The 25,284-nt window shown below is 65.0% G+C and overlaps 8 protein-coding genes across 8 annotated transcripts in view; 5 read left to right on the top strand and 3 right to left on the bottom strand.

Annotated features, from left to right (window-relative positions):
- Positions 1 to 597, top strand: part of CHLNCDRAFT_57665 (hypothetical protein) — a gene marked incomplete at its 3' end in the record, with an annotated part of 2,748 nt that extends 2,151 nt beyond the window's left edge. Inside the window, exons 6-7 of the mRNA XM_005848485.1 lie at positions 97 to 348; positions 526 to 597. Coding sequence (XP_005848547.1) covers positions 97 to 348; positions 526 to 597 — 324 coding nt within the window. The remainder of the gene's footprint in view (positions 1 to 96; positions 349 to 525) is intronic.
- A 554-nt stretch (positions 598 to 1,151) lies between these two features.
- On the bottom strand, positions 1,152 to 1,631 carry CHLNCDRAFT_145084 (hypothetical protein; the record flags this gene model as incomplete). The annotated part of the gene is made up of 3 exons (XM_005848293.1): positions 1,152 to 1,235; positions 1,328 to 1,380; positions 1,535 to 1,631. The coding sequence occupies 3 exons, from the start codon at positions 1,629 to 1,631 to the stop codon at positions 1,152 to 1,154; spliced, it is 234 nt and encodes a 77-aa protein (XP_005848355.1).
- Positions 1,632 to 2,281: 650 nt separating this feature from the next.
- On the bottom strand, positions 2,282 to 3,786 carry CHLNCDRAFT_51929 (hypothetical protein; the record flags this gene model as incomplete). The annotated part of the gene is made up of 6 exons (XM_005848292.1): positions 2,282 to 2,410; positions 2,523 to 2,627; positions 2,746 to 2,873; positions 3,024 to 3,144; positions 3,277 to 3,513; positions 3,628 to 3,786. The coding sequence occupies 6 exons, from the start codon at positions 3,784 to 3,786 to the stop codon at positions 2,282 to 2,284; spliced, it is 879 nt and encodes a 292-aa protein (XP_005848354.1).
- Positions 3,787 to 6,223: 2,437 nt separating this feature from the next.
- Positions 6,224 to 9,327, bottom strand: CHLNCDRAFT_35190 (hypothetical protein; the record flags this gene model as incomplete). Its single annotated transcript, XM_005848291.1, has 10 exons — positions 9,226 to 9,327; positions 8,612 to 8,960; positions 8,300 to 8,356; positions 7,909 to 8,084; positions 7,604 to 7,718; positions 7,251 to 7,399; positions 7,024 to 7,083; positions 6,773 to 6,867; positions 6,470 to 6,570; positions 6,224 to 6,349 (listed from the first exon to the last, which is right to left on the bottom strand). The coding sequence occupies exons 2-10, from the start codon at positions 8,948 to 8,950 to the stop codon at positions 6,224 to 6,226; spliced, it is 1,218 nt and encodes a 405-aa protein (XP_005848353.1). The 5' UTR covers positions 8,951 to 8,960; positions 9,226 to 9,327.
- An 852-nt stretch (positions 9,328 to 10,179) lies between these two features.
- CHLNCDRAFT_145080 (hypothetical protein) lies at positions 10,180 to 11,850 on the top strand (the record flags this gene model as incomplete). Its single annotated transcript, XM_005848484.1, has 7 exons — positions 10,180 to 10,186; positions 10,322 to 10,455; positions 10,579 to 10,815; positions 10,948 to 11,062; positions 11,261 to 11,388; positions 11,565 to 11,609; positions 11,722 to 11,850. 7 exons carry the CDS (start codon positions 10,180 to 10,182, stop codon positions 11,848 to 11,850), a joined length of 795 nt encoding a protein of 264 aa, XP_005848546.1.
- A 1,107-nt stretch (positions 11,851 to 12,957) lies between these two features.
- On the top strand, positions 12,958 to 14,896 carry CHLNCDRAFT_48757 (hypothetical protein; the record flags this gene model as incomplete). Its single annotated transcript, XM_005848483.1, has 7 exons — positions 12,958 to 13,096; positions 13,289 to 13,428; positions 13,631 to 13,792; positions 13,966 to 14,043; positions 14,224 to 14,285; positions 14,475 to 14,583; positions 14,777 to 14,896. 7 exons carry the CDS (start codon positions 12,958 to 12,960, stop codon positions 14,894 to 14,896), a joined length of 810 nt encoding a protein of 269 aa, XP_005848545.1.
- A 1,840-nt stretch (positions 14,897 to 16,736) lies between these two features.
- Positions 16,737 to 20,179, top strand: CHLNCDRAFT_30873 (hypothetical protein). The gene is made up of 10 exons (XM_005848482.1): positions 16,737 to 16,895; positions 17,085 to 17,318; positions 17,470 to 17,588; positions 17,733 to 17,987; positions 18,148 to 18,298; positions 18,382 to 18,511; positions 18,751 to 18,853; positions 19,019 to 19,138; positions 19,368 to 19,484; positions 19,673 to 20,179. The coding sequence occupies exons 1-10, from the start codon at positions 16,823 to 16,825 to the stop codon at positions 19,895 to 19,897; spliced, it is 1,527 nt and encodes a 508-aa protein (XP_005848544.1). The 5' UTR covers positions 16,737 to 16,822; the 3' UTR covers positions 19,898 to 20,179.
- A 540-nt stretch (positions 20,180 to 20,719) lies between these two features.
- On the top strand, positions 20,720 to 24,590 carry CHLNCDRAFT_145076 (expressed protein; the record flags this gene model as incomplete). Its single annotated transcript, XM_005848481.1, has 11 exons — positions 20,720 to 20,773; positions 20,888 to 20,955; positions 21,584 to 21,741; positions 22,010 to 22,215; positions 22,489 to 22,636; positions 22,749 to 22,811; positions 22,950 to 23,047; positions 23,340 to 23,415; positions 23,631 to 23,732; positions 23,989 to 24,311; positions 24,552 to 24,590. 11 exons carry the CDS (start codon positions 20,720 to 20,722, stop codon positions 24,588 to 24,590), a joined length of 1,335 nt encoding a protein of 444 aa, XP_005848543.1.
- Positions 24,591 to 25,284: the final 694 nt, after the last annotated feature.

Below are 25,284 nucleotides of genomic sequence, written 5' to 3'. Positions count from 1 at the left end.
CACCCCCCCCCCCCCCCCTGCCTCCTCCTCAACCAACTCCTGCTTCACCGCTGCCTGCCTCCTCTCCCTCCCCCCCACCTGCCTGCCCGCCCGCAGCTGCGCCAGATTGCGCCCGAGTACTACAACAACCTGTACGCCCACACCAGCTGGTGCTGGGTGCTGTGGCGCTTCCTGGTGGACCCGGCCATGGGCCCCTGGAGCCGCATGCACCGCGTAATGCGCGAGGGCACCCCCGCCGCCAACGACAAGTTCATCGGCAGCATGTGCAAGACGGCGGCGGAGACGGGCGCCTGGGAGGCGGCGCGCTCGGCAGAGGTGCTGGACAAGGGCGGCGCCTCGGCGCTGCAGGTGCGTGGCGGCGCCCGCGGGGAGGCAGGGTGGGCAGCTGGCGGGCGGGTGGCTGGTGGGAGGCCCCGCACTCAGGCAGGGTGCTGGCACCGGACTGTTTGTTGGGCTGGTGCTGCTGCACCGTACGCCACCGTGCCGCTGCTGTGTGCACGTCGCGCCGCTTCTTCGCTGCTGCAGGCGGCCATGGGCGGCAAGTCGGCTGGGCGGCTGATCCGCAAGGCAAACAGCGAGAACGAGCCCCAGAACTGAGCGCAGCGTTGTACTGGCACGGCGGAAGTGGCCTGGGGGGCGGTGCAGAGGCCCCTTTGGTTGCTATCTGCTGGCGGCGAGCCATCGCTGCTGTGCCGGCCGCTGCCTGCTGCCCACGCAGCTGGCTGGATGCCGACATGCCGTGTCTACATGACGAAATGCCTTCTTCCACCCCTTCTCTCCAATCGTCCCTCTTTTCATTCCAGCACTGTGGGCAGGCCCCTGGGGCTCCAGGCGGCCTGCAAGTTCCTCCCTCGCTCCACCCCTGCTCCATGCTTTACCTCAACATCACCGCCGGTATTTGCTCCCCGCTTGGATACACTCGGCCGCCTCTGATTTAGCTAGCTCCTGGCTGGGGCCTCCTCGCCGGGGCCATCCAGCTGGAGTGGGGCAGCCATTCCATCTAGCCGTACCTTTTTGTTAGACCAAGCCTACGATTACATTCATCCCAACAGTGGCACATCCAGCATGCATGCTGCGGTATTGCATGGCGGCGAGCGTAATTAAGAGTGGTTGGGTGCCCTGCCCCGAGCGCTACGACTGGCCTGCACTCCTCACGCCAGCCACTCGCGCGTCTTGAGCCCTTGGTAGATTGCACTCAGGGCACCTGTAAGGGCCATCAATCCAGCTGGCCACACCTGGGTGGAGGCAGGGCCAGCAGGTCTTGGCGTCGGGGAAATGTGTTGAGGAGAGGGCAATTGATTCAGGCAACCCACTGCAGCCTGCCCACCTTGTGTGTCCTGGCGTAGCGGGGTGCCATGGCGCTCACTAGCGCTAGCGAGGCTGCTAGCGACAGCGGGTGGCCGACGTCTGGCCGCCCTCTCTGATGGCGTCGATGAAGGAGGCAGATGTTGTTTTGAAGGGGTGTGGGCAGAATGTGCTGCAAGTCCTGATCATGCCGGCAGCACACTCACATTGATTTGAAAGCCCCCCGCACCAAACAGCGCGGCGATGCCCAGCCCCGCCACAAGCGACGGCATTGACCGCCTCGTGGCGTAGCCGCTGATTCCACCTGCGGCCACCAGCGCTGCCATCGTGAAGGCGGCGTGGCTGCTCCCTGTGGGCCGGTCCATCCCTCCCCCCTTGGTTTGGGAACCGAAGCTGACCACGGCGGAGGTAGCACGCAAACAAGCCTCACGCCCTTTCGATCCTCAACAGATTGGCCTGCAGTGGCGGCTTGCTGCGTTGCAGCGATGGGTGGAACGATCTCTGTGGCGCCGCTCTGGCCTGCGCTGGCGGGCGCCACCTCGCTGGAGGCGCAACTCTAATGAGTGAGCCCGTCAGTGGCAACACGTTGTGTTCTCATTATTTTTACAAATGCACAGATTCGATCCTCACAAAGAGAGGGAAGGGATGGCAGGGTGATGATGGGAGGCTTTCAAGTACTTTGGCCAACCCGAGTCAAAGGTTGCAGTAGGGTGTGTCAGCACAGCTAAGGAATTGCAAGGCGGTAAGCATGACGCTGGCGGGGGGGCAGGAGGCCGGAGTGCATGCTTGCCGTCTTGAAGCAGCAAGTCATATGAGGGTCGGGGGGGCGCGAGGAGGGGTACGACGGCAGGATGGACGGGGGAAACAAGGTTGCAGGGAGCGCTAGGCTGGCACATGCAGGAATCAAATCGCAGAATGTGTGTGTTGTGAGAGGGGCACGTGGGATAGGCGAGGGCCAGCTGCCTGGTTCGTTCAGTCAATCAAAGTTGGGCAGGCTCTGCTCCTTATGCGGATTGTCGCAGCGCCCCTTCACCTTCTTGCCGTTGACCGCCTCAAACACAAACTCCGCCGGGCCGTCTGCCAGCGGTGCAGCGTGCACCCAGAACTGCAGGCGTGGAGGCAGGCTGAGCGAGCGTTTGAGCCAAGCTTCCAAGCCTCTCGGCTTGCCCCAGCTGTGGACTACATCCTGCCACCACACAGGGCCCTGCACCCCCCACCTGGAACTCGTTGCGGTCCAGTGGCTTGCCATTCAGCGTCACCGACTTGAGCGGGTACTTGGCGTTGGAGAAGTAGAAGGCCTGCCACTGGGCGTTGATGCCGTCCTGCACAGGGCAGCGCATGTGGTGTTGTGGAGCGGTGCGAGGCGGTGAGTGGCAAGGCAAGGCGAGGCAGGCAGGCTATCCCGCAGCCCCGCGCCACCCCTCCCGCCCCGCCACCCACCTTGGGCGCCAGGTGGATGTCTCCCTCGATGTTGGAGGAGCAGTCGCTCCACTCCCACTGGATGGCCAGGCGGTGGGGCCACATGCCGGTGATGTCGCGGTACACAGGGATGGAGAAGTCGACGTCGCCTGCAGGATTTGGGGAGGTTTTGGGGAGGTGAAGAGGCAGGGGGGGTGAGAAGGAGAGTGGAGAGGAGGCGAGCAAGGTGCAGGGCAAGGGAGGTTGTGAGGGCGGCTCGAGGGTTGCCACAGCCACCCAATCAAGCAGCACCCCCTCACCTTCCTTGCACTCTGGGCACAGGTCCGTGACCATGACCTGCACACGCTTGTTGCGGGTGGCGCAGCGCTCGTCCACGCACCAGGCGGTGAGGCAGCGGGCGCACGCGTCGCCATTCTCCCACTGCACAAGGCAGGGAGGCATGGGTGTCAGCCTCGCATCCTGGCAGTTGTGGCAGCACGGTGCAGTACGCTCCTGCCCGACACCACACCTCCTGCTCCAGCCTGGCGCCCCTGCCTGCCCCCGGCCGCGCACCATGGGGCGGTTGATGGCGGCAAAGTGGGTGGAGGCCCAGTCGTTGAGGTAGCGGTAGGAGCAGGCAAAGCCCTTGCCGGTGTTGGGCACAGCCTCGCTGAAGGCAGTTCCGTCGCCCGAGAACAGGACAGACGGCAGCCAGGGCACGGGGCCCGCACCGGTGGCAGCGCTGGCGGCAGCAGCGGCCACGGCGCCCAGCCCAAAGCTGTGTTGGCCGTCAAAGGCGGTGACGTTGGGCTGCAGAACAGGCAGCCAGCACACAGGTTGTTAGCGTTGAGAGGCGTTGACCTCGCCGCCAGCGTCGAACCCAGCTGTTGCACACCGGCTGTCGCACGCCGGCTGCTGGCGCACCTCGGCGGCGGGGCCCCCAACGCTCTGCTCGCTCGAGGGGGCGCTGCCCTGCTGTTTCTGGCCCAGGAAGCGGGCGCGGCTGGCTGCCTGGGCCTGGCCGGCCACAGCCAGCAGCAGCAGCAGGCTGCACAGGACTGCTGTTGGACGGGAAGAGAGCATGATGATGGCTTGAACACACAGAGAACAGGAGAATAATTAGCTGGCGAGACTCCACCCCACGAACCCAAAGTCAGGCCCGTCTGCCTGTCTTCCGCCCTTTCCTCCACACCTTGCATCAGCCCATGCAGCAGCCGCAGGCAGCATTATCATGCCCTGGAGCAGCTGGAAGGCCTGTGGGGAGCTGGAAGGGCCTGTGTAGGAAGCTGGAAGGTTGGGGCACAGGCAGGCGGGCCACCCACACGGCATACAAGGTTGGCCGCTGCCAGCAGCGGGCCATCTGTGTGAGCGCTTCAACATCATTGCTGCACCGGCCGCTTCAACATCCTCACGGTTGCACCGGCACCCAAACCTGGGAGGGCTGTGGCTCCCAGGGCATTGCACCGCGCCATCGAGAGGACGCGGCGGCGGCAGAGGTGCCAAGTTGGGCCGTCCATGCGGCACCCTCGTTGTTTTGCAGCTGACAGCATCTTCAATGTGATTACACCAGATGGACATGGAACAATACGTTTTCAGGTGTGACGAAGACGGCAGGCGGAAAGCAGGCCGTACGTGCAAGGCATGGATGCCTGCACAGCTTCAGCGCCTTGCCGGCACAGCGCGAACTGGGGCGCCGCCGCCGCCACGCTGAGCCTGGTTGCCACCACCCAGCAGGTTCATGAGCTGCAGAAGGCGGGGCAGCAGCAACAGGCCATGAGCATGGGACTGGCAGCGAGCATGCACTTGATGTAGGGCTGCTGTTTGCCTGCTCCCCTATCAAAGCTGCTTGCACAGCGTGCGCGAATGGCCCCCGCATCGAGCCGGACGGGTAGGGCAGCCAGCCGACGGGCCTCACTCACAATGAATCCCAGCGGCATCACCAGCATCCAGTTCTTCTGCAACCACGTCTTCTCCTCCTCCTTGACCTGCCCCTTGCCCGCCGCCTTGCCCTGGACCTGTTGCCCCTGCGCCGGCGCCCGCTGCTCCTGGCCCGCCGCCTGCTGTGCCTGGCCCTGCGCCTGCTGCCTGGCAGCACCAGCTTGCAGATCAGCTGTTCCAGTCGCGGCGGCCGCCGCAGCCGCACCCTGCTGCCCAGGCACCACCAGCTGCAGCACATCGGGCGCCTCCAGTGGCAGGCGCAGGTGCAGTGCCTGCGAGCTGGGCAGCATGCCGGCTGCTGCTGCGGGGGCTTCGCGAGTGCAGGGCACGCTGACTGCGATGCCAGCAACGTGCCTGGCATCCAGCAGGTCCAGAGCCAGGCCGCCATCGGCGGCGGCTGCCGCCAAGCAGCGCGCCGGGAACGAGGTGCTGACTGGCTGAGAGGCAGATGATGAGCCAGCCAGGGCAGAAGGCAGGCGCAGGCGGTACAGCCCGTTGCTGGCTATCAGCTGGCTCAGCTGCTCCTGCTGCTCAGCGGAGAGCGGGGGCCGCTCCAGCACGGCGGTGGCGCCATGCCGCTGCGGAGGGTGGCAGGCACGCGACACGGCTTGAGTGCCAGGCCAAGGGGAACGCGGCAGGCAATGGAGGGGAGCGCACGCAGCCAGCAGGGCGCACCACGGCGCCCAGGGTGATGGAGCCTGCCGGCACGAAGGACTTGCCGCCGTCCAGGCTGTGCTCAACGGCGATCGAGGCGGCTGATGCCCCGCCGGCTACCAGCAGCACCAGCCACAAACACGGGCGTGCCATCAACCTCATGCTTGCCTGCGCTGTGGCTGTCAATCAGTTGAAGGAGAAGGTGTACAGAGGGAGAACCCAAAGGACGGTGGGTGGGCAACAGATTAGACGCTGCCTGCGCAGGCTTGACATGGCGCCACGCCGTCGGCGGCTGCCGACAGCGGCTGCCGGAAGCTGCTCTCCATCGAGATGCTGGTTGTGATATGCCACGCTTTACAGCAACGCTTCGAATGCTAAGGCCACAGCAAGCTCAGGGCCACAAAGGGGAGGCAGATGCGCTGCTCCGCCACCAAAAGGGGCCGGCAAGCAGGCAGCAGTAGGATCAGATGAAATGCGGGTAGGCAGTACCAGGAAGTATATGTACTGCAGGAGCGGGGACAACAGCAGTCCCGTACCCGCAGGGCTAGCCAACGTCCCAACACAACCCAGGCAGCCGAAACAGGGAGGGGAAGAAATCGCGCAGCGGCGCCAATGCGGACGCGTGGCTTAGTGAGCAGGAGAGCAGGGGCAGCAATCATTCACAGAGTCTGACAACAGAGCCCTGACACAGAAGACGGGCCAGAAGCAGAGTGGCCTGCTTGGGGGGCCGAGCAGCCTCGGAGCCGAGGGGCGACGAGGGGCAGGCAGGGATGGCACATTGGAACAGCAGCTGAAGCAGGCAAGGCTGGGGCACAGGCGCCTGGGGCATAGCCCTGACCTCAGCTTGAGACTGGGGTGCAAAGCGCTTGCTCATGCACCGGGCCGGAGCTTCCACACGCGGTGTCGCACCAGCGTGAGGGCGGTGCGCTCACACCTTCACCTCGCGGTTGAAGATCCAGCTGAACTGCACGCGCGCGGGCTGCGCCTTGGACTTGCGGGCCGCTGCCCGCTCACTCAGCTTGCGGAAGCGGGTGGGCAGCTTCATCAGGTACTCCTGCGGCAGGGAGGGCCGGGGGGTGGAGGGGCGGGCAGGGAGGGCTGGTGAGGGTGGAGGGCTAGCAGGCGGGCTGCGTGCCCGGCGCGCACGGCGCGCATGCCGCGCGGGCAGGCGAACCTGGGCCTCTGCCGCCTCCCCGCGCAGGCCCTCGCGGTGCTCAATGTCCCAGCGCGCCACCAGGTGCTCCATGATGTCGCAGTAGTCGCTGGCCTGGTAGACTGCGGGGCGGGGCAGAGGGGTGGGGGGGACGAGAGAGGCAGGGCAGGGCAGTGGGCAGTGGGCAGGGTGCGGCAGCTTGCGCCGTCTGCGACGGGGGCGGCCCGCAGTGCTGCTGCTGGAGCGAGGCGCCGGCAGGAGCGAGGCGCCGGCAGCAGCAGCAGCACAGCCTGGCGCAGGCGCAGAGGGGTGGGGCCCGCTCACCGCCGAGGCGCTCCGCCACCTCGGAGAAGTCGGTGAACAGGTTGCGGCCGCCGTTGAGGATGCCGTGCTTGCCGTCGTCCATGAGGTGCGCGGGCCTGCGCGGGGGCAGGGCGCGGGGGCAGGGCGCAGGGCAGGGCGTGGGGACCCGACAGCCAGCCGGCCGGGGTGCGAGGCATGCTGTGTCGAGGCAGGCTGGCGGCGGGCGGGTGCATGCACATGGGCCCTGACCAGCGCCGCCGCCGACCGCTCACATGACAATCTGCTTGCGCATCATGTCGGCGAAGCACAGCATGGCGTTGTTGGGGTCCTGCCTGCGCACATGGACGAAGCAGAGGGCCACCCCAAGTCAGCAGCGGGTGGAGGGCAGCTGCGAGGTGCTGGCGCGGCTGCCCAAGCTGCCTGCGCACGGCAGAGGGGCAGCCCAGGCTTGCAGGTGGCAGGCACCCCCGGTGCCCTGCCGCACCCCCCCCGCCCCCACCTGAAGAACTCGTCCACGATGCGGGTGTAGGCAATCTCGTGGCGCGACTCGTCGCTGGCGATGGCGCCGCACACCTTGCCCAGCACCTCGTCGCCGTACTCAGCCGCCATGCGCGCCGTGTTGCCGTGGCTCACCTTGGTGGCGCGCTCCTGCGGCGAGGGCGGGGTGGGTGGGTGGGGGCGCTTGGTGCGTGGTGAGCCCCAGACGCGCCGCAGCCAGCCACGCATGTGGCGCCTGGCGGCCACCAAGCAAGCACTGCCGCTGCTGGCTGCGGCGCGTGCAGCCCGGCTCATCGCCCTGTCGCCCCCACCCGCTCCCCTCCCCGCCCACCGGGCCGCGCCTCCCCGCCGCACCTGGAAGGATGTGTAGATGAAGCCCAGGTAGGGGTTGTTCTCGGTCTTGGGGTCCATGCCAGACCCGATGAGGTTCTGGATGGTCACCTCCACCTGGCGCAGGTCCACGCGCCCGCTGCGCCGCGGCGACGCGCAGGCGGGCGGCGGCGCCAGCAGGCAGGTGAGCGGGGCCTGCGGAGCTTGCTGGCACCTGCTGCCCCTGCCAGAGCCACCCACCCTCGGCATGCACTCCCTTGCGGGCCAGGCAGAATGCGTCATCCCACCCGCCCGCACCCACACCAGGGTCAGGCCCCAGGGCCCCCCACCTGAGCCAGCAGTACTTGTTCATCAGGTCGCCGTGCCGGTTCTCCTCCGCCACCCACTGCCGCGTCCAGCGGCCCCAGGGCGTGGGCGCGGCGCCCGTCTCGTCGCGCACGCCGTCCAGAGTGTTGAGCATGGCCATGTAGGTGGGCAGCGCCTCCTCCGTGATCATGTCGCCCACCTGCCGGGGGAGGCAGCAGCCAGGCAGGAAGGGAAGGTCGGGGCAGGGCAGGGCAGGGCAGCACAGCACAGGGCAGGGCATGCAAGTGGAGGTGGGCAGGAGCCTGGTGGATCAGCACGGGTGCGAATGCAGGGAGAGTGCACTCAGCCATGGGGGACGGTGCTGCGGCCCACCAGGCACAAGCAGGCAGGCAGGCAGGCAGGCGTGGCACTCACCAGGCACACAAAGTAGTCGTCTGGGACCTCCTTGGTGCGCTGCTGCAGCTGGTGCACCTGCCAGGGGCGGACGGCGGGGGCACGGCAAGCACACGCTGGGTGGGAGGGCGATGTGCAGCGCAGCACGGTGCTTGGCAGGCGGCAGCCAATCTGGCATGCCGCAGCTTGTGCCGGCCCACGGAAACGACAAACGCTGGTAGCTGCGAAGCAATCTGGCCGACCGCACCCCACTGACCAACTTTCCCGGGCAGGCCCCCGCCCATCCTGCCCCCCCACCCCCCACCCTACCCCCCCGCAGCTGCTGCTGCTCACGTGGTCGAGGAAGTCTGGGGACTCGGGGTGGGGCAGGAAGTCCTGGGCCTGCCAGCACTTCTCCACGGGCTTGAGGATGGGCAGCACATGCTCCTCCGCATACTTGTCCATGCTGGCCACCACATCCAGCTGCTCCTTGGTGGCGCTGTGCAGCACCTGGCCGTTCACGATGGTGGGGCCCTGGCGCGCGGCGGCCTCGGGGGCGGCCACCGCGCGGGGGCGCACCACGGCGGCGGCACGGCGGGGAGCCGCGGTGGAGCGGCTCTGCCGCAGCGCACCGCACGATGCAATGTGCTGGCTGCTAGGCGCCACGTTCACGCCGGCCGACAGCGCCACCATGCTGCAAAGCCTGCAGCAAGGTGTCCACAAGATGTGGAGGACGAAGCTGGCGCCAGCAGCAACAGAGCGGCAGCAACCGGGCGCAGGGCGTAGGCACCCAGCTTGCACGCCTGCCCAGGCCGGTGGCGCCGTGGCGCACTTCCCAGGCGCCTCCCAGCGCCAGAGGGCACGCAGGCACACCGATTCCCTGGCCCCCTGCCAGAATGTTGCCGAACCCCAGAATGCCGGGCGCGGGTGCCAGGCACAGCGGCCCTGCAGCGCAGATGCATGCCCACCTTTGCCTTGACGCTCCTGAAAGTGTCGGGGCTCGGGGAGGGGACTGCTGCACACGAGCGCACCGAGCCAGCAGCGTGCTATCCAGGGAGCTCTCCAGGGGCGATCAAAGGCTGGGCAAGTGCAATTGCGATCAATGTGGGCCGTTCTCTGCGGCGCCAGCCGTAAAGAAAGGTCAGGGCGCGATGCCCAAAAACGGGCTCGCGCCTATGCGGAATAACTCGGCGCCGCGGTTGCTGCATCTGGCTGCGGCAGCTGTATCTCCGTTGATTTGGCTCGCCAGTTGAGACTTGGCTACCGCTCCCCATCAACATTTTCAGGATTGGGGCTCCCGGGCAGCTTTTGCAGCGTCTGAGACTGAATCGGACTTGTTGTTGCCAAATCCACATGCCGTTGGATGCAGCAAGCAACCACCCGGACGGGGCAGGGCGGCGGCAGCAGTGTGGGGCGGCGGCGGTGGCCGCACGAGGAACCTGTTGGCTATTTTTGGCCCACCAAAACGATGTTTTCACGCCTTGATCCTGCCCACCGCCACTGCTGCCTGACATAACTGCTAGTTCACGCTGCCCCTGCTCAACGATTCTGTTGTGGCAGCTAGCAGCAAGCGTTACATGCTCCGCAGCGGTTCTCGCATGCGGCGGTTGTGGCTGCGGCCCTGGGCTTCCTGGGAGCCCCTTTTGAGAAGCCAAGGTTCGGATGTTTGGGTGTGGCAATGAGGATGTTGAAGGGGGCAGTGCAGTAACGATGTTGAAGCGGCCAGTGCAGCAATGATGTTGAAGCGCTCACGCAGATGTCCTGCTGGTGGCAGCGGCCAAGCGGCCAACCTTGTATGCCCTATGGGCGCCCCCGCATGCTGCCCCAACCTTCCAGCTCCCCGCAGGCCTTCCAGCTCACCACAAGGGCCTACAAGCTGCTCCAGGGCATGATAATGCTGCCTGCGGCTGCTGCATGGGCTGATGCAAGGTGTGGAGGAAAGGGCGGAAGACAGGCAGACGGGCCTGAACCAAAGGTTCGTGGGGTGGAGTCTCCCCAGCAAATTATTCTCCTCTTCTCTGTGTGTTCAAGCCATCATCATGCTCTCCCCCCGCCCAACAGCAGTCCTGTGCAGCCTGCTGCTGCTGCTGGCTGTGGCCGGCCAGGCCCAGGCGGCCAGCCGCGCCCGCTTCCTGGGCCAGAAACAGCAGGCCAGCACCCCCTCCAGCGAGCAGAGCGTTGGGGCTCCCGCCGCCGAGGTGCACCAGCAGCCGGCGTGCGACAGCCGGTGTGCAACAGCCGGGCTCAACGCTCAATGCTCGCGGCAAGTTCAATGACTCTTAGCGCTGACACCCCACGCCCTCCGCCTGTAAACCTTGCAGCCCAACGTCACCGCCTTTGACGGCCAACACAGCTTTGGGCTGGGCACTGTGGCCGCTGCTGCCGCCAGCGCTGCCGCCGGTGCGGGCCCCGTGCCCTGGCTGCCGTCTGTCCTGTTCTCGGGCGACGGAACTGCCTTCAGCGAGGCTGTGCCCAACACCGGCAAGGGCTTTGCCTGCTCCTACCGCTACCTCAACGACTGGGCCTCCACCCACTTTGCCGCCATCAACCGCCCCATGGTGCGCGGCCGGGGGCAGGCAGGGGCGCCAGGCTGGAGCAGGAGGTGTGGTGTCGGGCAGGAGCGTACTGCACCGTGCTGCCACAACTGCCAGGATGCGAGGCTGACACCCATGCTTCCCTGCCTTGTGCAGTGGGAGAATGGCGACGCGTGCGCCCGCTGCCTCACGTGCGTGGCCGAGCGCTGCGCCACCCGCAGCAAGCGTGTGCAGGTCATGGTCACGGACCTGTGCCCAGAGTGCAAGCAGGGTGAGGGGGTGCTGCTTGATTGCTCATAGGTTGGCTGCTGGAGCTGTGGCAACCCTCAAGCCGCCCGGGCTGGGAATCCCGGCAGCCAACTTCAGCCCCCACAACCTCCCTTGCCCTGCACCTTGCTCGCCTCCTCTCCACTCTCCTTCTCACCCCCCCTGCCTCTTCACCTCCCCAAAACCTCCCCAAATCCTGCAGGCGACGTCGACTTCTCCATCCCTGTGTACCGCGACATCACCGGCATGTGGCCCCACCGCCTGGCCATCCAGTGGGAGTGGAGCGACTGCTCCTCCAACATCGAGGGAGACATCCACCTGGCGCCCAAGGTGGGTGGCGGGGCGGGAGGGGTGGCGCGGGGCTGCGGGATAGGCTGCTGCCTCGCCTTGCCCTGCCACTCACCGCCTCGCACCGCTCCCTAACACCACATGCGCTGCCCTGTGCAGGACGGCATCAACGCCCAGTGGCAGGCCTTCTACTTCTCCAACGCCAATACCCGCTCAAGTCGGTGACGCTGAATGGCAAGCCACTGGACCGCAACGAGTTCCAGGTGGGGGGTGCAGGGCCCTGTGTGGTGGCAGGATGTAGTTCACAGCAGGGGCAAGCCGAGAGGCTTGGAAGCTTGGCTCAAACGCTCGCTCAGCCTGCCTCCACGCCTGCAGTTCTGGGTGCACGCTGCACCGCTGGCAGACGGCCCGGCGGAGTTTGTGTTTGAGGCGGTCAACGGCAAGAAGGTGCAGGGGCGCTGCGACAATCCGCATAAGGAGCAGAGCCTGCCCAACTTTGAGTGAACCGAGCAAAGACCAGGCAGCTGGCCCTCGCCCATCCCACGTGTCCCCCTCACAACACACACATTCTGCGATTTGATTCCTGCATGTGCCAGCCTAGCGCTCCCTGCAACCTGGTTTCCCCCGTCCACCCTGCCGTCGTACCCCTCCTCGCCCCCCCCGATACTCATATGACTTGCTGCTTCAAGACGGCAAGCATGCGCCCCGGCCTCCTGCCCCCCCGCCAGCGTCATGCATGCCGCTGCGCCTTGCCCACTGCTGATTCATTTCATTCCATTTGACTTGTGCAACAAATATGCTGCATGTGTGGTTGCTACTGAGCAGTGACCGTTCTGTGCACTCAATAGCAAACCGTACTGCTGTTTGTGTTGCTGTTTTGCTTCCTTGATTGTAAACCCTGACGACCTGATTTAAAACAACTTTCTACTACATTTCACTCGCTACCACAATGGACAGATCGGGAAGGCGAGCAAGGGAGGAAGGGCTAGTGTCCCACGACGCCAGTTGCAATGTCGCCATTTCCTTCTTGAAAATAGTGGCAGAAGTGGATGTGTCTAATTGGATGGTATTGCCAGACAAAATGCCTGACTTGGCCAGCCCACGCATGCATGGCACAGCCCTCGCACCAACTCCGCTCTGCCAGCGGGCGCGGGACGGTTGCCGTACCAGCAGCGGCCTTGCACGCCATGTGCTCGGACCCAAGCGATGGCGGGATCGCCCGTTATCCACTGCATTGCTCCAGGCCCTTTCAGACCGCTCTGCAAGCAGACAGCTAGGGCGCCGATTGTGCGGGTGATGAAGTCGACAGCTGCGTTTAGAGGAGGACTTGCGGCCCCACACCGCATCGCGACGGGGCATGCGGCTGCGTGCAGCAGGAGGGCGACCCCTGGGGGCCGGCGGCTGGCGGTGGCGCCACTGGCCGTCACGCCCACGCTGCAGCCGGGCCTGGAGAACCGCAACGCGCCGTCGTGGCTGGCGGAGCCGCTGAAGCATGTGGTGAAGAGCCAGCAGTTCAACAAGGAGGCTCTGGACCACATCTTCAAGGTGACGCGGGAGATGGAGGAGGTCAGGCAGGGCACCGACGCGTCTCGCCAGCTGCAGGGCGCCATCATGTCCACCCTCTTCTACGAGCCCTCCACCCGCACCCGCCTGTCATTTGAGTCCGCCATGGCCCGCCTGGGGGGCACCATCCTCACCACCGAGAGCGCCGCGGAGTTCTCGTCGGCAGCCAAGGGAGAGACGCTGCAAGGTGGGCGGTTTACCGGCGCAGCACACTCGGCGCAGCGCAGCCGTGGGCTCGGGGCAGCGTTTGTTGTCGCAGTAACGCTTGGTCAATGCTTTACTTTCCAACGGTTGGATCACAGCTGCCTCGCCACTCTTGATAGTGCGCTGGCTGCACTTCCTCCCATGCCTGCTCGCCACCTCCCCAGTGCCCATGCAGACACGATCCGCACCGTGGAGGCATATGCCGACGTGGTGGTGCTGCGCCACTTCCAGGCGGGGTCAGCGGAGAAGGCGGCTGCCGCGGCCTCCATCCCCATAATCAATGCAGGCGACGGACCCGGCCAGCATCCCACCCAGGTGCGATCGGAAGGGATGCAGTCGTGGATCTCGGCCGGTTGGGTATTGGGCTGAAGGTGCAGCAGCAGCACCGGCCGCGCCAGCATCTGCTCCGACAGAGCTGTGTCTGGTCTGCCACATCGCCTACCACAAAGAGTTCTCCCACCTTCTTTCCCGGCATCTCTTTACTGTAACATCCACCGCCCCACGCCCGTCCCCGCAGGCGCTGCTGGACGTGTACACCATCCAGCGCGAGATTGGGCGCCTGGAGAACTTCCACATCGGCCTGATCGGCGACCTGGCCAACGGCCGCACCGTGCGCTCCCTGGCCTACGTGCTGTCTATGTACAGCAACGTGAAGATGTACTTTGTGGCTCCCGATGTGGTGGGTGGGGAGGGAGGGAGGGAGGGCGGGGTCTGGTCTGGCGGTTGGCAGAGGGGGATGGTGGGGCGACAGTGTGTAGCATTTGTCCGGATCTGCCGCGACTGCTCCATCTCGCCTTGCTTGGCCCCACTCCTTCTCTGCCTGCCCCTCCCCCCACACGATGCCTGCTGCAGTGCCGCATGAAGGACGACATCAAGGGCTACCTGACCAGCGTGGGGGTGGACTGGGAGGAGGTGGATGACCTGGCCATGGTGGGTGGGGGTGGGTGGGTGGGTTCGGTTATGGGGCTGAAGCGAGCGCATCCTGTGCTGCTGCAGCCTTCCTGCTGTAGGGGGCGCTGCATGTCATGCATACATGCATGCGCTGGTGCCTGATTCAGTCTCCAGTCAGTGCCCTGCTCACGCCACCGCTCCTGCCCTGCCCTGCCCCAGGTTGCTGCTGACGTGAATGTTCTGTACCAGACGCGCATCCAAAAAGAGCGGTTCCAGGACAGGTGGGCGGTAGCGGCAGCGCGAAGCTGCTGGTATACACAATGCTGGGCGGAACAACGTGCAGAGTGGTGGCGGGTCGCTTGCATAGGAGCAGCGGAGCAGCGCTACCGCCAGCCGATCACCGCAGTGTTGCCCTCCCATACCTCATCCATGCTGCCTTCCACTGCGCTGCGCTGCTGCCCTGCTGCCAGGCCCGATGACTACGACAAGGCCAAGGGCAAGTACATCATCAACGGCGAGACCCTGAAGCGCATGAAGCAGGACGCCATCGTGATGCACCCGCTGCCGCGGGTGGATGAGGTGCGTGACCCGCCCAGGCGGGGGTCGGAGCAGGGCTGACGGGAAGTGTGCCCTGCTTTATTGCTGGCGCAGCGTGCACGCTGCTGCGCTGCTCTGGCCTGAGTCTTCTCTGGTGATGCCCTTGCCTCATTTCCCAATGGTGCTCCTGCCTGATGGTGCCCCTGCCTGCCTTCCTGCCTGCCCCCGGCTGCAGATCCACCCCGAGGTCGACTCCGACCCGCGCGCTGCCTACTTCCGCCAGGCCCGCAACGGCCTGTACGTGCGCATGGCCCTGCTGAAGCTGTGCCTGGAGGGGCGCCAGCATGGCCACTAGGCGAGCAGCAGGGCCACCTCGCAACGGACAAGGACCGCAAATGCAGTGACAGTGTACTGTATGTTTGTGCTGTGCCTGAGAATGTTTGGGCGCTATCTTGTGTGTCATCAGCTGAGCGCTTAGTGAGTGATGTCTGTGCGTTACTGTATAAACTCGCATTGGAATGCCACAGTAAAAACAGAAAGAGAATAGAAAAAGGTTGGCGAGGGCTCAACCGCCCAGGCCAGCTGACCCTCACCTGCGCAGGCTAGCACGCCGCAGCCGCCTGCCACCACCCTTTGCCTCTTCATCTTCCTCCGACTTCTGCTCCTTGCCCTCAGCTGCTTTATCTGCACCAGGGTGCCAGCCAGTGGCAGAACAGCGCATGTTGGCTAATGGAGACGAGTGACAAATCTGGGGTGAATTCGCCGCGCTGTTTTGCACACAGCAAAGGCAGGCCGTGGATGCCTGCTGCAGCAGACAGCGGGGCACATCGGCATGCTGGACAGCGGGGCAGCCCAGCTCCACAGCTAGGACCAGTTCATAATGCCTTGCACCTTCTGCTGTAGGTGTGGCTGCAGACGTGGCATCCTTCTTTTGGGCCGCTTCGCCCTTGGTTGCCGGCTTCTCAGCCTCGGCCTCCTTCTTGCCTGCTGCCTCCTTCTTCTCATCAGCAGCTGCCTTCTCCGCCTCCTCCTCCTTCTCACGTGCCGCCTCTGCCTCCTTCCTCTCATAATCCTCATAATCCTCCTCTAAGTCCTCCTCTGCCCCGGCCGTCTTGTCGGGTGCCGCATCCTGCGGCGGCTTGGGCTGCGCCTTGTCGCCTGAAGCTGCATCGCCCTTGCCCTTCTGATCGCTCTCCGGCAACGGCAGTGGCTCCACGCCTGCCTCGGGGTCCGCAACTGCGCCAGCGGGAGCCAGTGGGGCGGGGTATGGCATGCTGTCAAGCCAGCAAGAGAGCCATCATGCAGAGAGGAAGGGCAGCTGCCGGTCTCATGCCACTTCGCACCGCAGGTGGCGTGCAGCTTTTTGGGCCACTCCACCACACAGCGCATGGGCAGCGCCTCTTGCAATCCAAACGAGCTAGCTATCCAGAGGAACATTTTTGCACCCAACGCATACCCAAGCAACCAGGTGCTCCACTCACTTGCGCCGCGGAAGGCGCCCGTGGTCATGGGATGGCCTCGGTAGGTGACCACCAGGGCCACCAGCGCGGCAAACAGGACAGCCAGGCCCGCAACCGCCAGCACCTTCTGCTTGGTGGACCAGCCGCGCGGGGTGGCGGGGGTGGTTGCCTGTACCGACAATGGCTGCAGAGGGGCAGTGCAGGGGAGGAAACAGGGGCGGGTTGCAAGGCAAAACAGGGGTGAAATACGAGGCGGGGCGCCACCACTCCGCCCGCTGCGCCGCTCCCGCCGAGAAACCTGCCGCGCACCTTGACCCGCAGATTGCTCAGCAGGCGCTGCTCCTCGTCATCGTTGATGCCCTGTTTACGAAGCTCGTCCTGAACAAGGGAGAGCGAGGAAGGAGGGCGACCAGAGATGGGGGTCGATCTGGCGCAGCGGCGGCCCTGAGCGGCGCAGTGGAGTCTTCCCAGGCACCAGCGCACCTCTATGAAGCGGGAAAGCTCGCTTGCCATCTGCGCTGCTGCCTTGAGCCTCGAGCTCCCTCAACGGAACAGCTGGCCTGGGTGGTTTACGCGGCAGGACAAGAGATGCTGTGCAATAGGGGTTGGCTTTAATGCGCAGAGCCCAAGCAGGCTGCTAAGCCGGCACCAGTACTGCACCAGTACTGCAACTTGCCTGGTGGCCCAATGCGGGACGAATCCTCGCCGCTCGAGCTGTTTGCTGGCCTTGGGGCACTTTTATCCCGGGGCCCTCCCCAAGCCCCCCACAGACGCCAGCCATCCCGTTTCAAAAACTGGAGCCAGAGCCGTAGCGTGCAGCCATGACGCCCGAGCAGGCGCGGCGCACCATTCAAATCGTTGTGGCGGCCACCAAGCAGTGGGGCATCGGCAAGGGTGAGGGTTCCGCCGGCGGCAAGGCGGGTGGCGGCGTCGGGGTTGTGGTCACGGCTGCAGCAGGGGTGGTGGCCGCCTGCTGCACGCCTGTCGCTCGTATCTCGCAGCCCAGCCAGCCAACTGTTGCCTCCGCTGCCCAACATGCACCTCCTCCCATCTGCCGTGACCTGCTGCGCCCCCGCCCTGCAGGCGGCAGCCTGCCGTGGAGCCTGCCTGGGGACATGAAGTACTTTCGGGAGCTGACCTCGCGTACCGCCGACCCCGCCAAGCAGAACGTGGTCATCATGGGGCGCAAGACCTGGGAGTCCATCCCCGCCAAGTTCAGGCCGCTGGCGGGGCGCATCAACGTGGTGCTCACACGCGGCGCCGTGGCGGGCGACGAAAACGCGAGCGCGCCAGGCAACGCCACCGCCGCGCTTGCAGGTGTGCTGGCGCCCTGCGCGGCGCGCCCGCAGCCCCGGCCATGTGCTGTAATGCTGCTACGTCGCGCCGTTAGCGACTCCTGCTGCACCAGCCGTGCTGCCTCGTCACGTGCCTGCCCAACGCCCCTGCCTGGTGCTGATGGCCCCCGCAGAGGCCAGCAAGGCGGAGGGCGTGCACATCAGCAGCAGCCTGGACAGCGCGCTGGAGATGCTGAGCGGGCCGGAGTTTGATAGCCGTGTGGAGAGCGTGTTTGTCATTGGCGGCGGCCAGGCAAGCAACTCACCGCAGGATGCTGCTGTCAGCCGACATCTTCCCCCGCTCCACCTACCCGCCCCTAGTGTTCTCGCACACATACGCATGGACTGACCCTTGCCAACGTGTGCACCCCCTGCCTCCCGCCCCCCTGGCCCGCAGGTGTACAAGGAGTGCATGGAGTCGCCGCTGCTGTCGGCCATCCACCTGACGCTGGTGGAGGGGGAGGCTGCGGAGGCCGCCAACTGCGACACCTTCATGCCGCCGGTGGACGAGAGCCGGTTCCGGCTGTGGAGCGCGTCGGCGCCGCGCAGCGTGGGCGGCACGCGCTACTCTTTTTTGTGCTACACCCGCGCCGGGCAGGAGGGCCTGCCGGCGCTTCCGCCGACGGTGGCCAGCCGGCACGAGGAGCACCAGGTGAGGGTGGGGTGGGTGGGGCGGCCATGCTGAGGCTCTTGAGCGGAATGGCTAGTGCTGGAGGCCGGTGCATGCTGCCGCAACCTCTTGCTGCAGCAATGCTCTGCATCCACCTGCTTTGCGTGTGTCAGCTGCCCGCCCACCCTCCCCTGCCCCACAGTACCTGGAGATGATTGAGGATGTGATGGCCAACGGCGTGTTCCGCGGCGACCGCACCGGCACCGGCACCTACAGCAAGTTTGGCGCCACCATGCGCTTCAACCTGCGCCACTCCTTCCCCCTGCTCACAACCAAGCGCGTGTTCTGGCGGGGTGAGCGTGGCCGTTTAGGTCGGGTCTCTGCTTGCCCATCCACAGCCCCACACATTTCACCCCTGGCCGCCCAACCCGTGCAGGCGTGGCTGAGGAGCTGCTGTGGTTTGTGAGCGGGTGCACGAATGCGCGGGTGCTGATGGACAAGGGGATCCACATCTGGGATGGAAATGGATCGCGCGAGTACCTGGACTCCATAGGCCTCAGCCACAGGTGGGTCTGTTGTGTAGGCAGGGGCCAAGCCAGGGCGCGGAGAGCCATTGAGGTGGGGGACCCTGGGGCTAGAAGCCACCCTGAGGCTAGAAGGGTGGCTTCGTGCAGGGCTGGTGTAGCTGGGCGTGACTGCCGGCAGGATGACAAAGAGCAGCCTGAACCTGCTCGCTGGCAGGCGCCCTGCTCTGCCCTTTCTACCGCTTGCTCACCCATGCATCCCTCCCCCCCAACATTTGCAGGGAGGAGATGGATTTGGGCCCCGTGTACGGCTTCCAGTGGCGCCACTTTGGGGCTGAGTACACCGACATGCATGCAGACTATGGCGGCAAGGGCGTGGACCAGGTGGGTGGGCAGTATGGGACTGTGTGGCTGGGGCCAAAAGGATTCCGCACCAGGGCATGCCAGGCCATCTCTACCTGCCTGCGGCTCTCGCTGTAACTGCAAACGTTCTGGTGGTGCTGTGGCACACAGCGATGCCAACCCAACCCTTGCCTCCTTTGCTTGCAGCTGGCAGAGCTGATCCACAAGATAAAGACGAACCCAAACGACCGCCGCCTGGTGCTCTCGGCCTGGAACCCGGCTGCGCTCACGGACATGGCGCTGCCGCCCTGCCACATGTTCTGCCAGGTGGGTAAGAGGCAGGCAGGACGTGTGAAGGTACTGCAAAGCAACCAGCGACGTGGCAGCGATCCGTGAGCGAAGCTACCACAGCCAACTGGCTTGGCCAGTCTTGTCTGGACTGAGCAGGGCCATGTCAGCTCTGGGCCGGCCAGGCTGCAGGCTCGTGCGCCACCTTGCTGCTTGTGCATTCCACTCCTGCCCTCTGAAACGCGCCTGCCCGCTTGCTCCTGCGCAGTTTTACGTGGCAGATGGCGAGCTCAGCTGCCAGATGTACCAACGGTCGTGCGACCTGGGCCTGGGCGTGCCCTTCAACATCGCTTCCTACTCATTGCTCACATGCATGGTGGCTCAGGTGCAGCGCACGGGGCGCAGGCCACCACTGCACGCACACTAACAGTGCCGAGCAGCAGCGCCCTGCCTTGCACAACTGCTCTGGGTCGCTTCGCGGGTGGGGATAGATTTGTATCCTCTCCTGTTGCTGCATCACCATGTCGCCTGCCGCCCTGCATTCCGCCCTTGTACCTGCTCTTGTGGCCGCAGGTGTGCGGTCTGCGGCCCGGCGACTTTGTGCACGTCCTGGGTGACGCGCATGTGTATGCCAACCACGTGGGCCCCCTGCGGGACCAGCTGAAAAACGCGCCGCGCCACTTCCCACGCCTGCTCATAAACCCCGCCAAGACCGACATCGACTCATTCGTGTTTGACGACTTCCAGCTGGAGGGCTACCAGCCGCACAAGGCCATCAAGATGCAGATGGCGGTGTGATGCGGCGGCAGAGGGTCAGCGCAGGCCCTCGCAGCCCAGGCGCAGCCAGGTTGCCCCATAGCACGACAGCAGCAGTGCGTAGACAGGGCCAGCAAATGGCACCAGCCGCCCCCAGCTAGACAGCTACTTACACGGTGGCGCTGCTGCCGATCACGCGAGGCAGCGGCAAGCTGGCAGACAGCACAGGTGCACCGCTGTGCAATGCGCACGGTTACCTCGTTTCGCTGCTTGATCGCTATGCATTTTTGTAGTGCCCAAGTGGCGTGTAACCAACAGGCAGACGCTCAGACCATGCAAGCATGCAGCCCGGGAGAAAAATGCTTGGAAAATGGCGCACGTGGAGGACAGGGGGAATGGCTGAGAGAGCAGGCTGCATACCTCACAGCTCTGGACCATGACAGGGCCCTGTCCGGCGGGGACGGCAGCGGCGCTGGGCGGCGGGGGTTGACTCAAGGCACACAGCTCTGGAACAAGCGCCCGGCGCCTGGAGCTGGGAACAGTGAGCCTGCTGGCCGCGTGCAGGCGCCAGCGGCAGCGTTCTGGCGCGGGGGAGGCATCCGGCCCCCCTTGGGGACTTTCGCCAGGGGCCGCAGGAGGGACCCGCCCAGCATCACACACAGTGATGGAGCGCCAACAGACTGCCCAAACCCGTTGGAAACCAGAGTGTTTCATCATGGACTGCCTGGAGCCTCCGTGGCAACATGCCAAGGACTACTCCCAGGGAGGCGCAGTCCGTCCTTTAGCGTTCCAACCAATGGGAGTGGCATAGCGACACTGGCTGTTCACAAGGATAAACGAAGGCCTGGGCGGCCGCTGAGCGCGATGGGCGGCGCCCAGACAGGCGGCCCGAGATGGGCCGCCGTCTTGCTCATACTGGTAGGCGGGTTGCTGCTGGTGCCTTGGGCCGCCCCTGGACGCGGTGCGTGGCTGCATGTGCACGGCCTGGGGGTTCTTGACGGTAATTCGGCCTCCCCGCCGCCCTCCTCGCAGAGCGCTCTGCTGCAGGTTGCGGGCCAGGAGGCGGCGGATGGCACTGTTTCACCCCTCCTGGAGGACAGGTAAAGCTTGCTGCTACATGGACGCTGCATGAGCTGCTCGGTACCTCTGGCCGCGGGAAAAACTGGCCTTAGCCCGCTAATGGGGTTTGGCGCCCTAGTGGGGCGGCCAGGGCCATTCTGGGACCCATGGCCAGCCCCATCGGACCCATGGAGCAGGGCGTACCCCAGTTTGACACGAGCTGCCAGCAGGCCGGTAGTAACCCAAACCCTAAACCCTAAACCGAGCCGGGGCTGCCCTCATTGCATACATAGTGCGCCTTTCCCTGCTTTTCTAGTGACCTAGCGTTCCGCACTGCCATTTGGCCAGCCCATGCTCCCGTACCGTTGCGTTTCTCCCCAATGCGCCATGCCACTTTGCCAGTCATACACACGTTTCGATGCGTGCCCTGTCAGCTGCTTGCGTTGCATGTCGCCTTGCTCCACCCTTGTTTTATTGCTTTCTCTGCTTTCGCCCGGTTCCCGTCCCGTTTCGGCGGGGAGTCTATGTTGCAAGTTAGTTCTTGCTTTACCAGACTTTAAGCCCACACAAGCAAGCAAGTGGGGGCATGAAGTGAAACTGGTTTTTTAGCAGGTTTCGGGCGCTCTCCTGCTGCCGAATGGCGCTGGCTGGCTGCTGCCTGCGCTGCAGGATTGTGGCGGCGGCGCTGGCCGCGTCCAGCGGGACGTCCAGCTGCCCGCGTGTCGCGCTCTTCTTCTCCCTCACCCTGCTGGGCGTCAAGCGCAAGCAGGACTTCACGCCAACCGTGAAGATAGCTTACAAGCAGACCCTGGCCCGCATGGCACCAGGTGCGAAGGTTTTTGATGTGCCACAGCTCGAGTGGCGGCCCGCCGCAGCGCCGCATGTGTCTTCCAGATTTTGAACTGCAAACCAGCACGTGCTATGGCAATCTGCGTTCGATTCGGGTACTCCTATCGGAATGCCAGGGGATCAGGTGTTGCTTTGGCAGCGCACATGGGTTGGCTGGCAGGCCAGGCACCCACCGTGGCGCGCCTGCGCCTGGTGTTGTTCCCGCCTGTGCTCCCATCGCCGCCGTGCCGCCACAACCTGGCGCAGGCGCCACCATCATCCCCGTCGCCATTGATGCCGAGGACCTGGGGCAGGCGATACACACGGTGGCGCTGTTCCCCGGCGCGGTGCCGGCGGGCGTGGTGGCGGCGCAGCAGCTGGCTGCCAAGCTGCGCGCCGGTGGGCTGAACGCACACTTTGACCAGCGCAAGTTTGGGCGGGTGCATCCCGAGGTCATTTCGGAGCCCTACCTGGTGAGGAGCCGAGGCAGCGGCGGGCTGAGTGGGTGGCTGGGCAGGCTGACAGCCAGCTGAGCTACAGGTTGCTTGGTCAGGGTGGCTCCTGCTGGCAGCTGGCCCAGCCCAGTGTCAGTACACCAGCTGCAGCTGTTAGTGGCAATGAAAATGGTGGAGCAGTTCTGTTGGGCCCGCTTTCTGTTGATGCATGTCGGGGCCTCCTTCCCTTACCGACGCGCTCTGCTGCTAAGCTTTGCGCTGATTCAATGGGATTTGCTGTTTGGGCTGCAGGCTGATAGCACGGGCGACACCATCCCGTCGCTGCCAGGCAGCCACCCTGCCGGCATGATCTCAGTGGCGTGGTACGACCTGCGCCCCGACCAGGTCACAGCCGGGAAGCGGCAGGCATATGTGGCGGCCATCCAGAAGCTGCTGCCGGGTGCGCGGGGCAGTGGGACTGCTACGCCCGCGCTGGCTGGCACGCACCGCGTCTTTTAACCACGTCGCAGAATCGTCTCTTTGACTCATATTTTCCCTTGCCACCTGTGCAGGCTCGGTTGTGACCTACAAGACGCACATCGATGACGGCGACTGGACGGGCGCTGGCGGAAATGGTGCGCAGCCGCGCCCCTTCACGATTGGACCTGCCGTCCTGCCTGCCATTCTGTATGCCATGGCAGTTGGGCGCCAGATGGCTGCTGGTGTGCTGCCTCGTTATGCTTGACAGCCGTGCATGGCTGCCGTACCTGCAGCCGCGCTGGAGAAGCTCAGCATGGACACGGTCATTAGCAATGCCTCGCCCGCGGCGCTGGCGAAAGCCCTGAACACAATCAGAACCCGTCCGGCCAGCGTCTGGCCCGTGCCGCAGGCAAGCTGCTTGCTGCCACTGCCTTCACATTACTGGTTCACTGCTGGCACTTCCCTTTGCTGCGCCTGCCACCGCTGTTGCTCTGGTGCCTCTTTCATGCTGCCCCAGCTGTCGCTGCTGGCGCTTGGTGCATGCTGCCTCATTTGTCGCTGCTGGCGCTGGAGCTGCTGGATCGTTGCCACTGCTGCCTTCTAGCATGCGTTGTGCGCATGTTGCATCGCCAGGGGGCCCAACTCGCTGAAGATGGCCGGCCGCCACCCCCTCTTGCTTGCAGTTTGGCCAGATGGCCCCTGAGGACGGCTATGCAGTGCGCTGGGTCCCAGACAGCGATTTTGTGTCGCCCTGTGATGGTGAGCACCAAGGCACCAGTCTGGCAGCTGCAAGAACGCTGTGTAATTGGCAGCCGGGGCTTGCCTGCTGGAATGAATCAACTGCTGCACTGCTGATTCACATTGGCAGGTCGTACGCATGGGGCATGCAAACGGTGCCTGATGGCTGGCTGCCGGCTGTACCGCTCTTTCTCTTGCACTTGCACATGAGCCGCGCCGACGACTGCTCTGTGCAGTGCGCACCGCGCTGAAGCTGACGGGCATTCTGGCTTTCATGCCCAACTGCGACCGCCAGACAACCACGGCGTACCTGGCGGCCATCAAGGCCAGCCTTCCCAGTGAGCTGCTGCCTGCCTGACATGGCCTGTGCTGTCAGGTGCCGCGGTCGCAGCACGTCATATTGTAAGCAATATCAACTGCTGTATTGCTGGTTGCTTGGAGAGCTGGCAGAAGAGCAGCCGTCTGCTCATGCACCATGCAAAGCCACAAGTGCATGCCCTGCTCTGCTCCAGTGAGCACCAGCCATCACGTGCTATAACGTGCTGCATGAGCGCTCACACCCATCTTGGCGTGGCCCTGCCCCAATTGCCGCAGGCGACGTGGCAACCACTGTGGTCAGCGCCACTCGTGTTTCAAGTGGCTGCCAGGTGGTCACCTCCAGCTCCTACCCCGACAGCCGGCACACCCCGGCGCTGACTTTGGCTCGTCGCCTGGTCCCCACGCCGTACCCCCTTGGCGGCAAGACGTTTGGCAGCGGCAGCAGCTACCCCGCCTTCCTGGTGGAGGGCGACGTCAGCACGGGCAAGCAGCATGACGTAGTGACCTCAAAGTTTGTGCTGCTCACCTCTGCCACCGCCACCGGGCCCACCACCGGCAAGGGCTCAGCGGCCCCCATCCCAGGCAACTCGTTTGTCAAGGTGTGCATCTGGCAGCAGCAGATGGAGTGAGGTGGGATGGGAGGCGGGGTGGTGGTGCCACTCAGGATGTCCGAGCGGCAGGGAGGCAGGCAGGGCCTGGGCTGCTAGCGCAGGGTGCAGCAAGTTGTGCCAGGCATGCGGTGACGGTCTATGAATGATGCCAGCACATGCCTCGCTGTTTGGAATCTCTTATGCCGTTGAGATGGTATGCATCCAGCTGCGCATCTCTTGCTGCTGCAGTACGAGTTCAAGCTGCAGCCTGCCAAGTGCCTATTATAGCCTATTATAGCCTATTATAGCCTATTATAGCCAACAGTAGCCCACCCGTCCGCTCACAGAGAGCCATCGCGCCGGCCTCGCGCCGATCACCCCCACACCCCCACCCTCCACACTCACCCACCCACCCATCAGCATGTCAAGCAGCGAGGGAGCCAGCCTTGGGCAGCGCAGCCAGCAGCCGATCAGCAACCCGGCCTCCCGGGCATCCCTGCGGCCCGATTTCCCCCATATCGTGGTCAAGGGGCTCGCTCTGGAGGCCGGTGGGGGCCTGGGGGCCGCAGTCGCAGCCTTCGTTTTGTTTTGCCGGGCCAGCCTTCACCTGCCAGTGCCTGACTGTGTGCCTGTGACCTGCGTTGAGATTCGGGTGCGTGGGGACGGGCGCAGCGAATGCCACCTGCGACTGACTCCTGCCCTGTGCGGCGCCCTGATGGGTGCCCGCCGCCGCCTTTCGTGGGCAGCACCAGAGGTCAGCATTGACCTCTGGCGCTCACCTGGGGAGCTACAATACCTCCATGAGCTGCGCCAGCAGCGCGCGGAGGAGCCCCCAGCGCGCCAGGTGGGGCGGGCTGCGACCTCTCGCTGGTGGCGAGCGGCTCCCCTCCCGCCGCCCTCAGCTGAAGTCGTTGCCGCCCCTGTTGCTGCTGCCCCTGCCCAGCCCACGCCTGCGCCGCCTACACTGCCTGCCGCCGCCGCC

The sequence above is a fragment of the Chlorella variabilis genome, assembly GCF_000147415.1.
Source record: "Chlorella variabilis unplaced genomic scaffold CHLNCscaffold_8, whole genome shotgun sequence".
Taxonomy (NCBI): Eukaryota; Viridiplantae; Chlorophyta; class Trebouxiophyceae; order Chlorellales; family Chlorellaceae; genus Chlorella; species Chlorella variabilis.
This window is presented reverse-complemented; position numbering and strand designations above follow the sequence as displayed.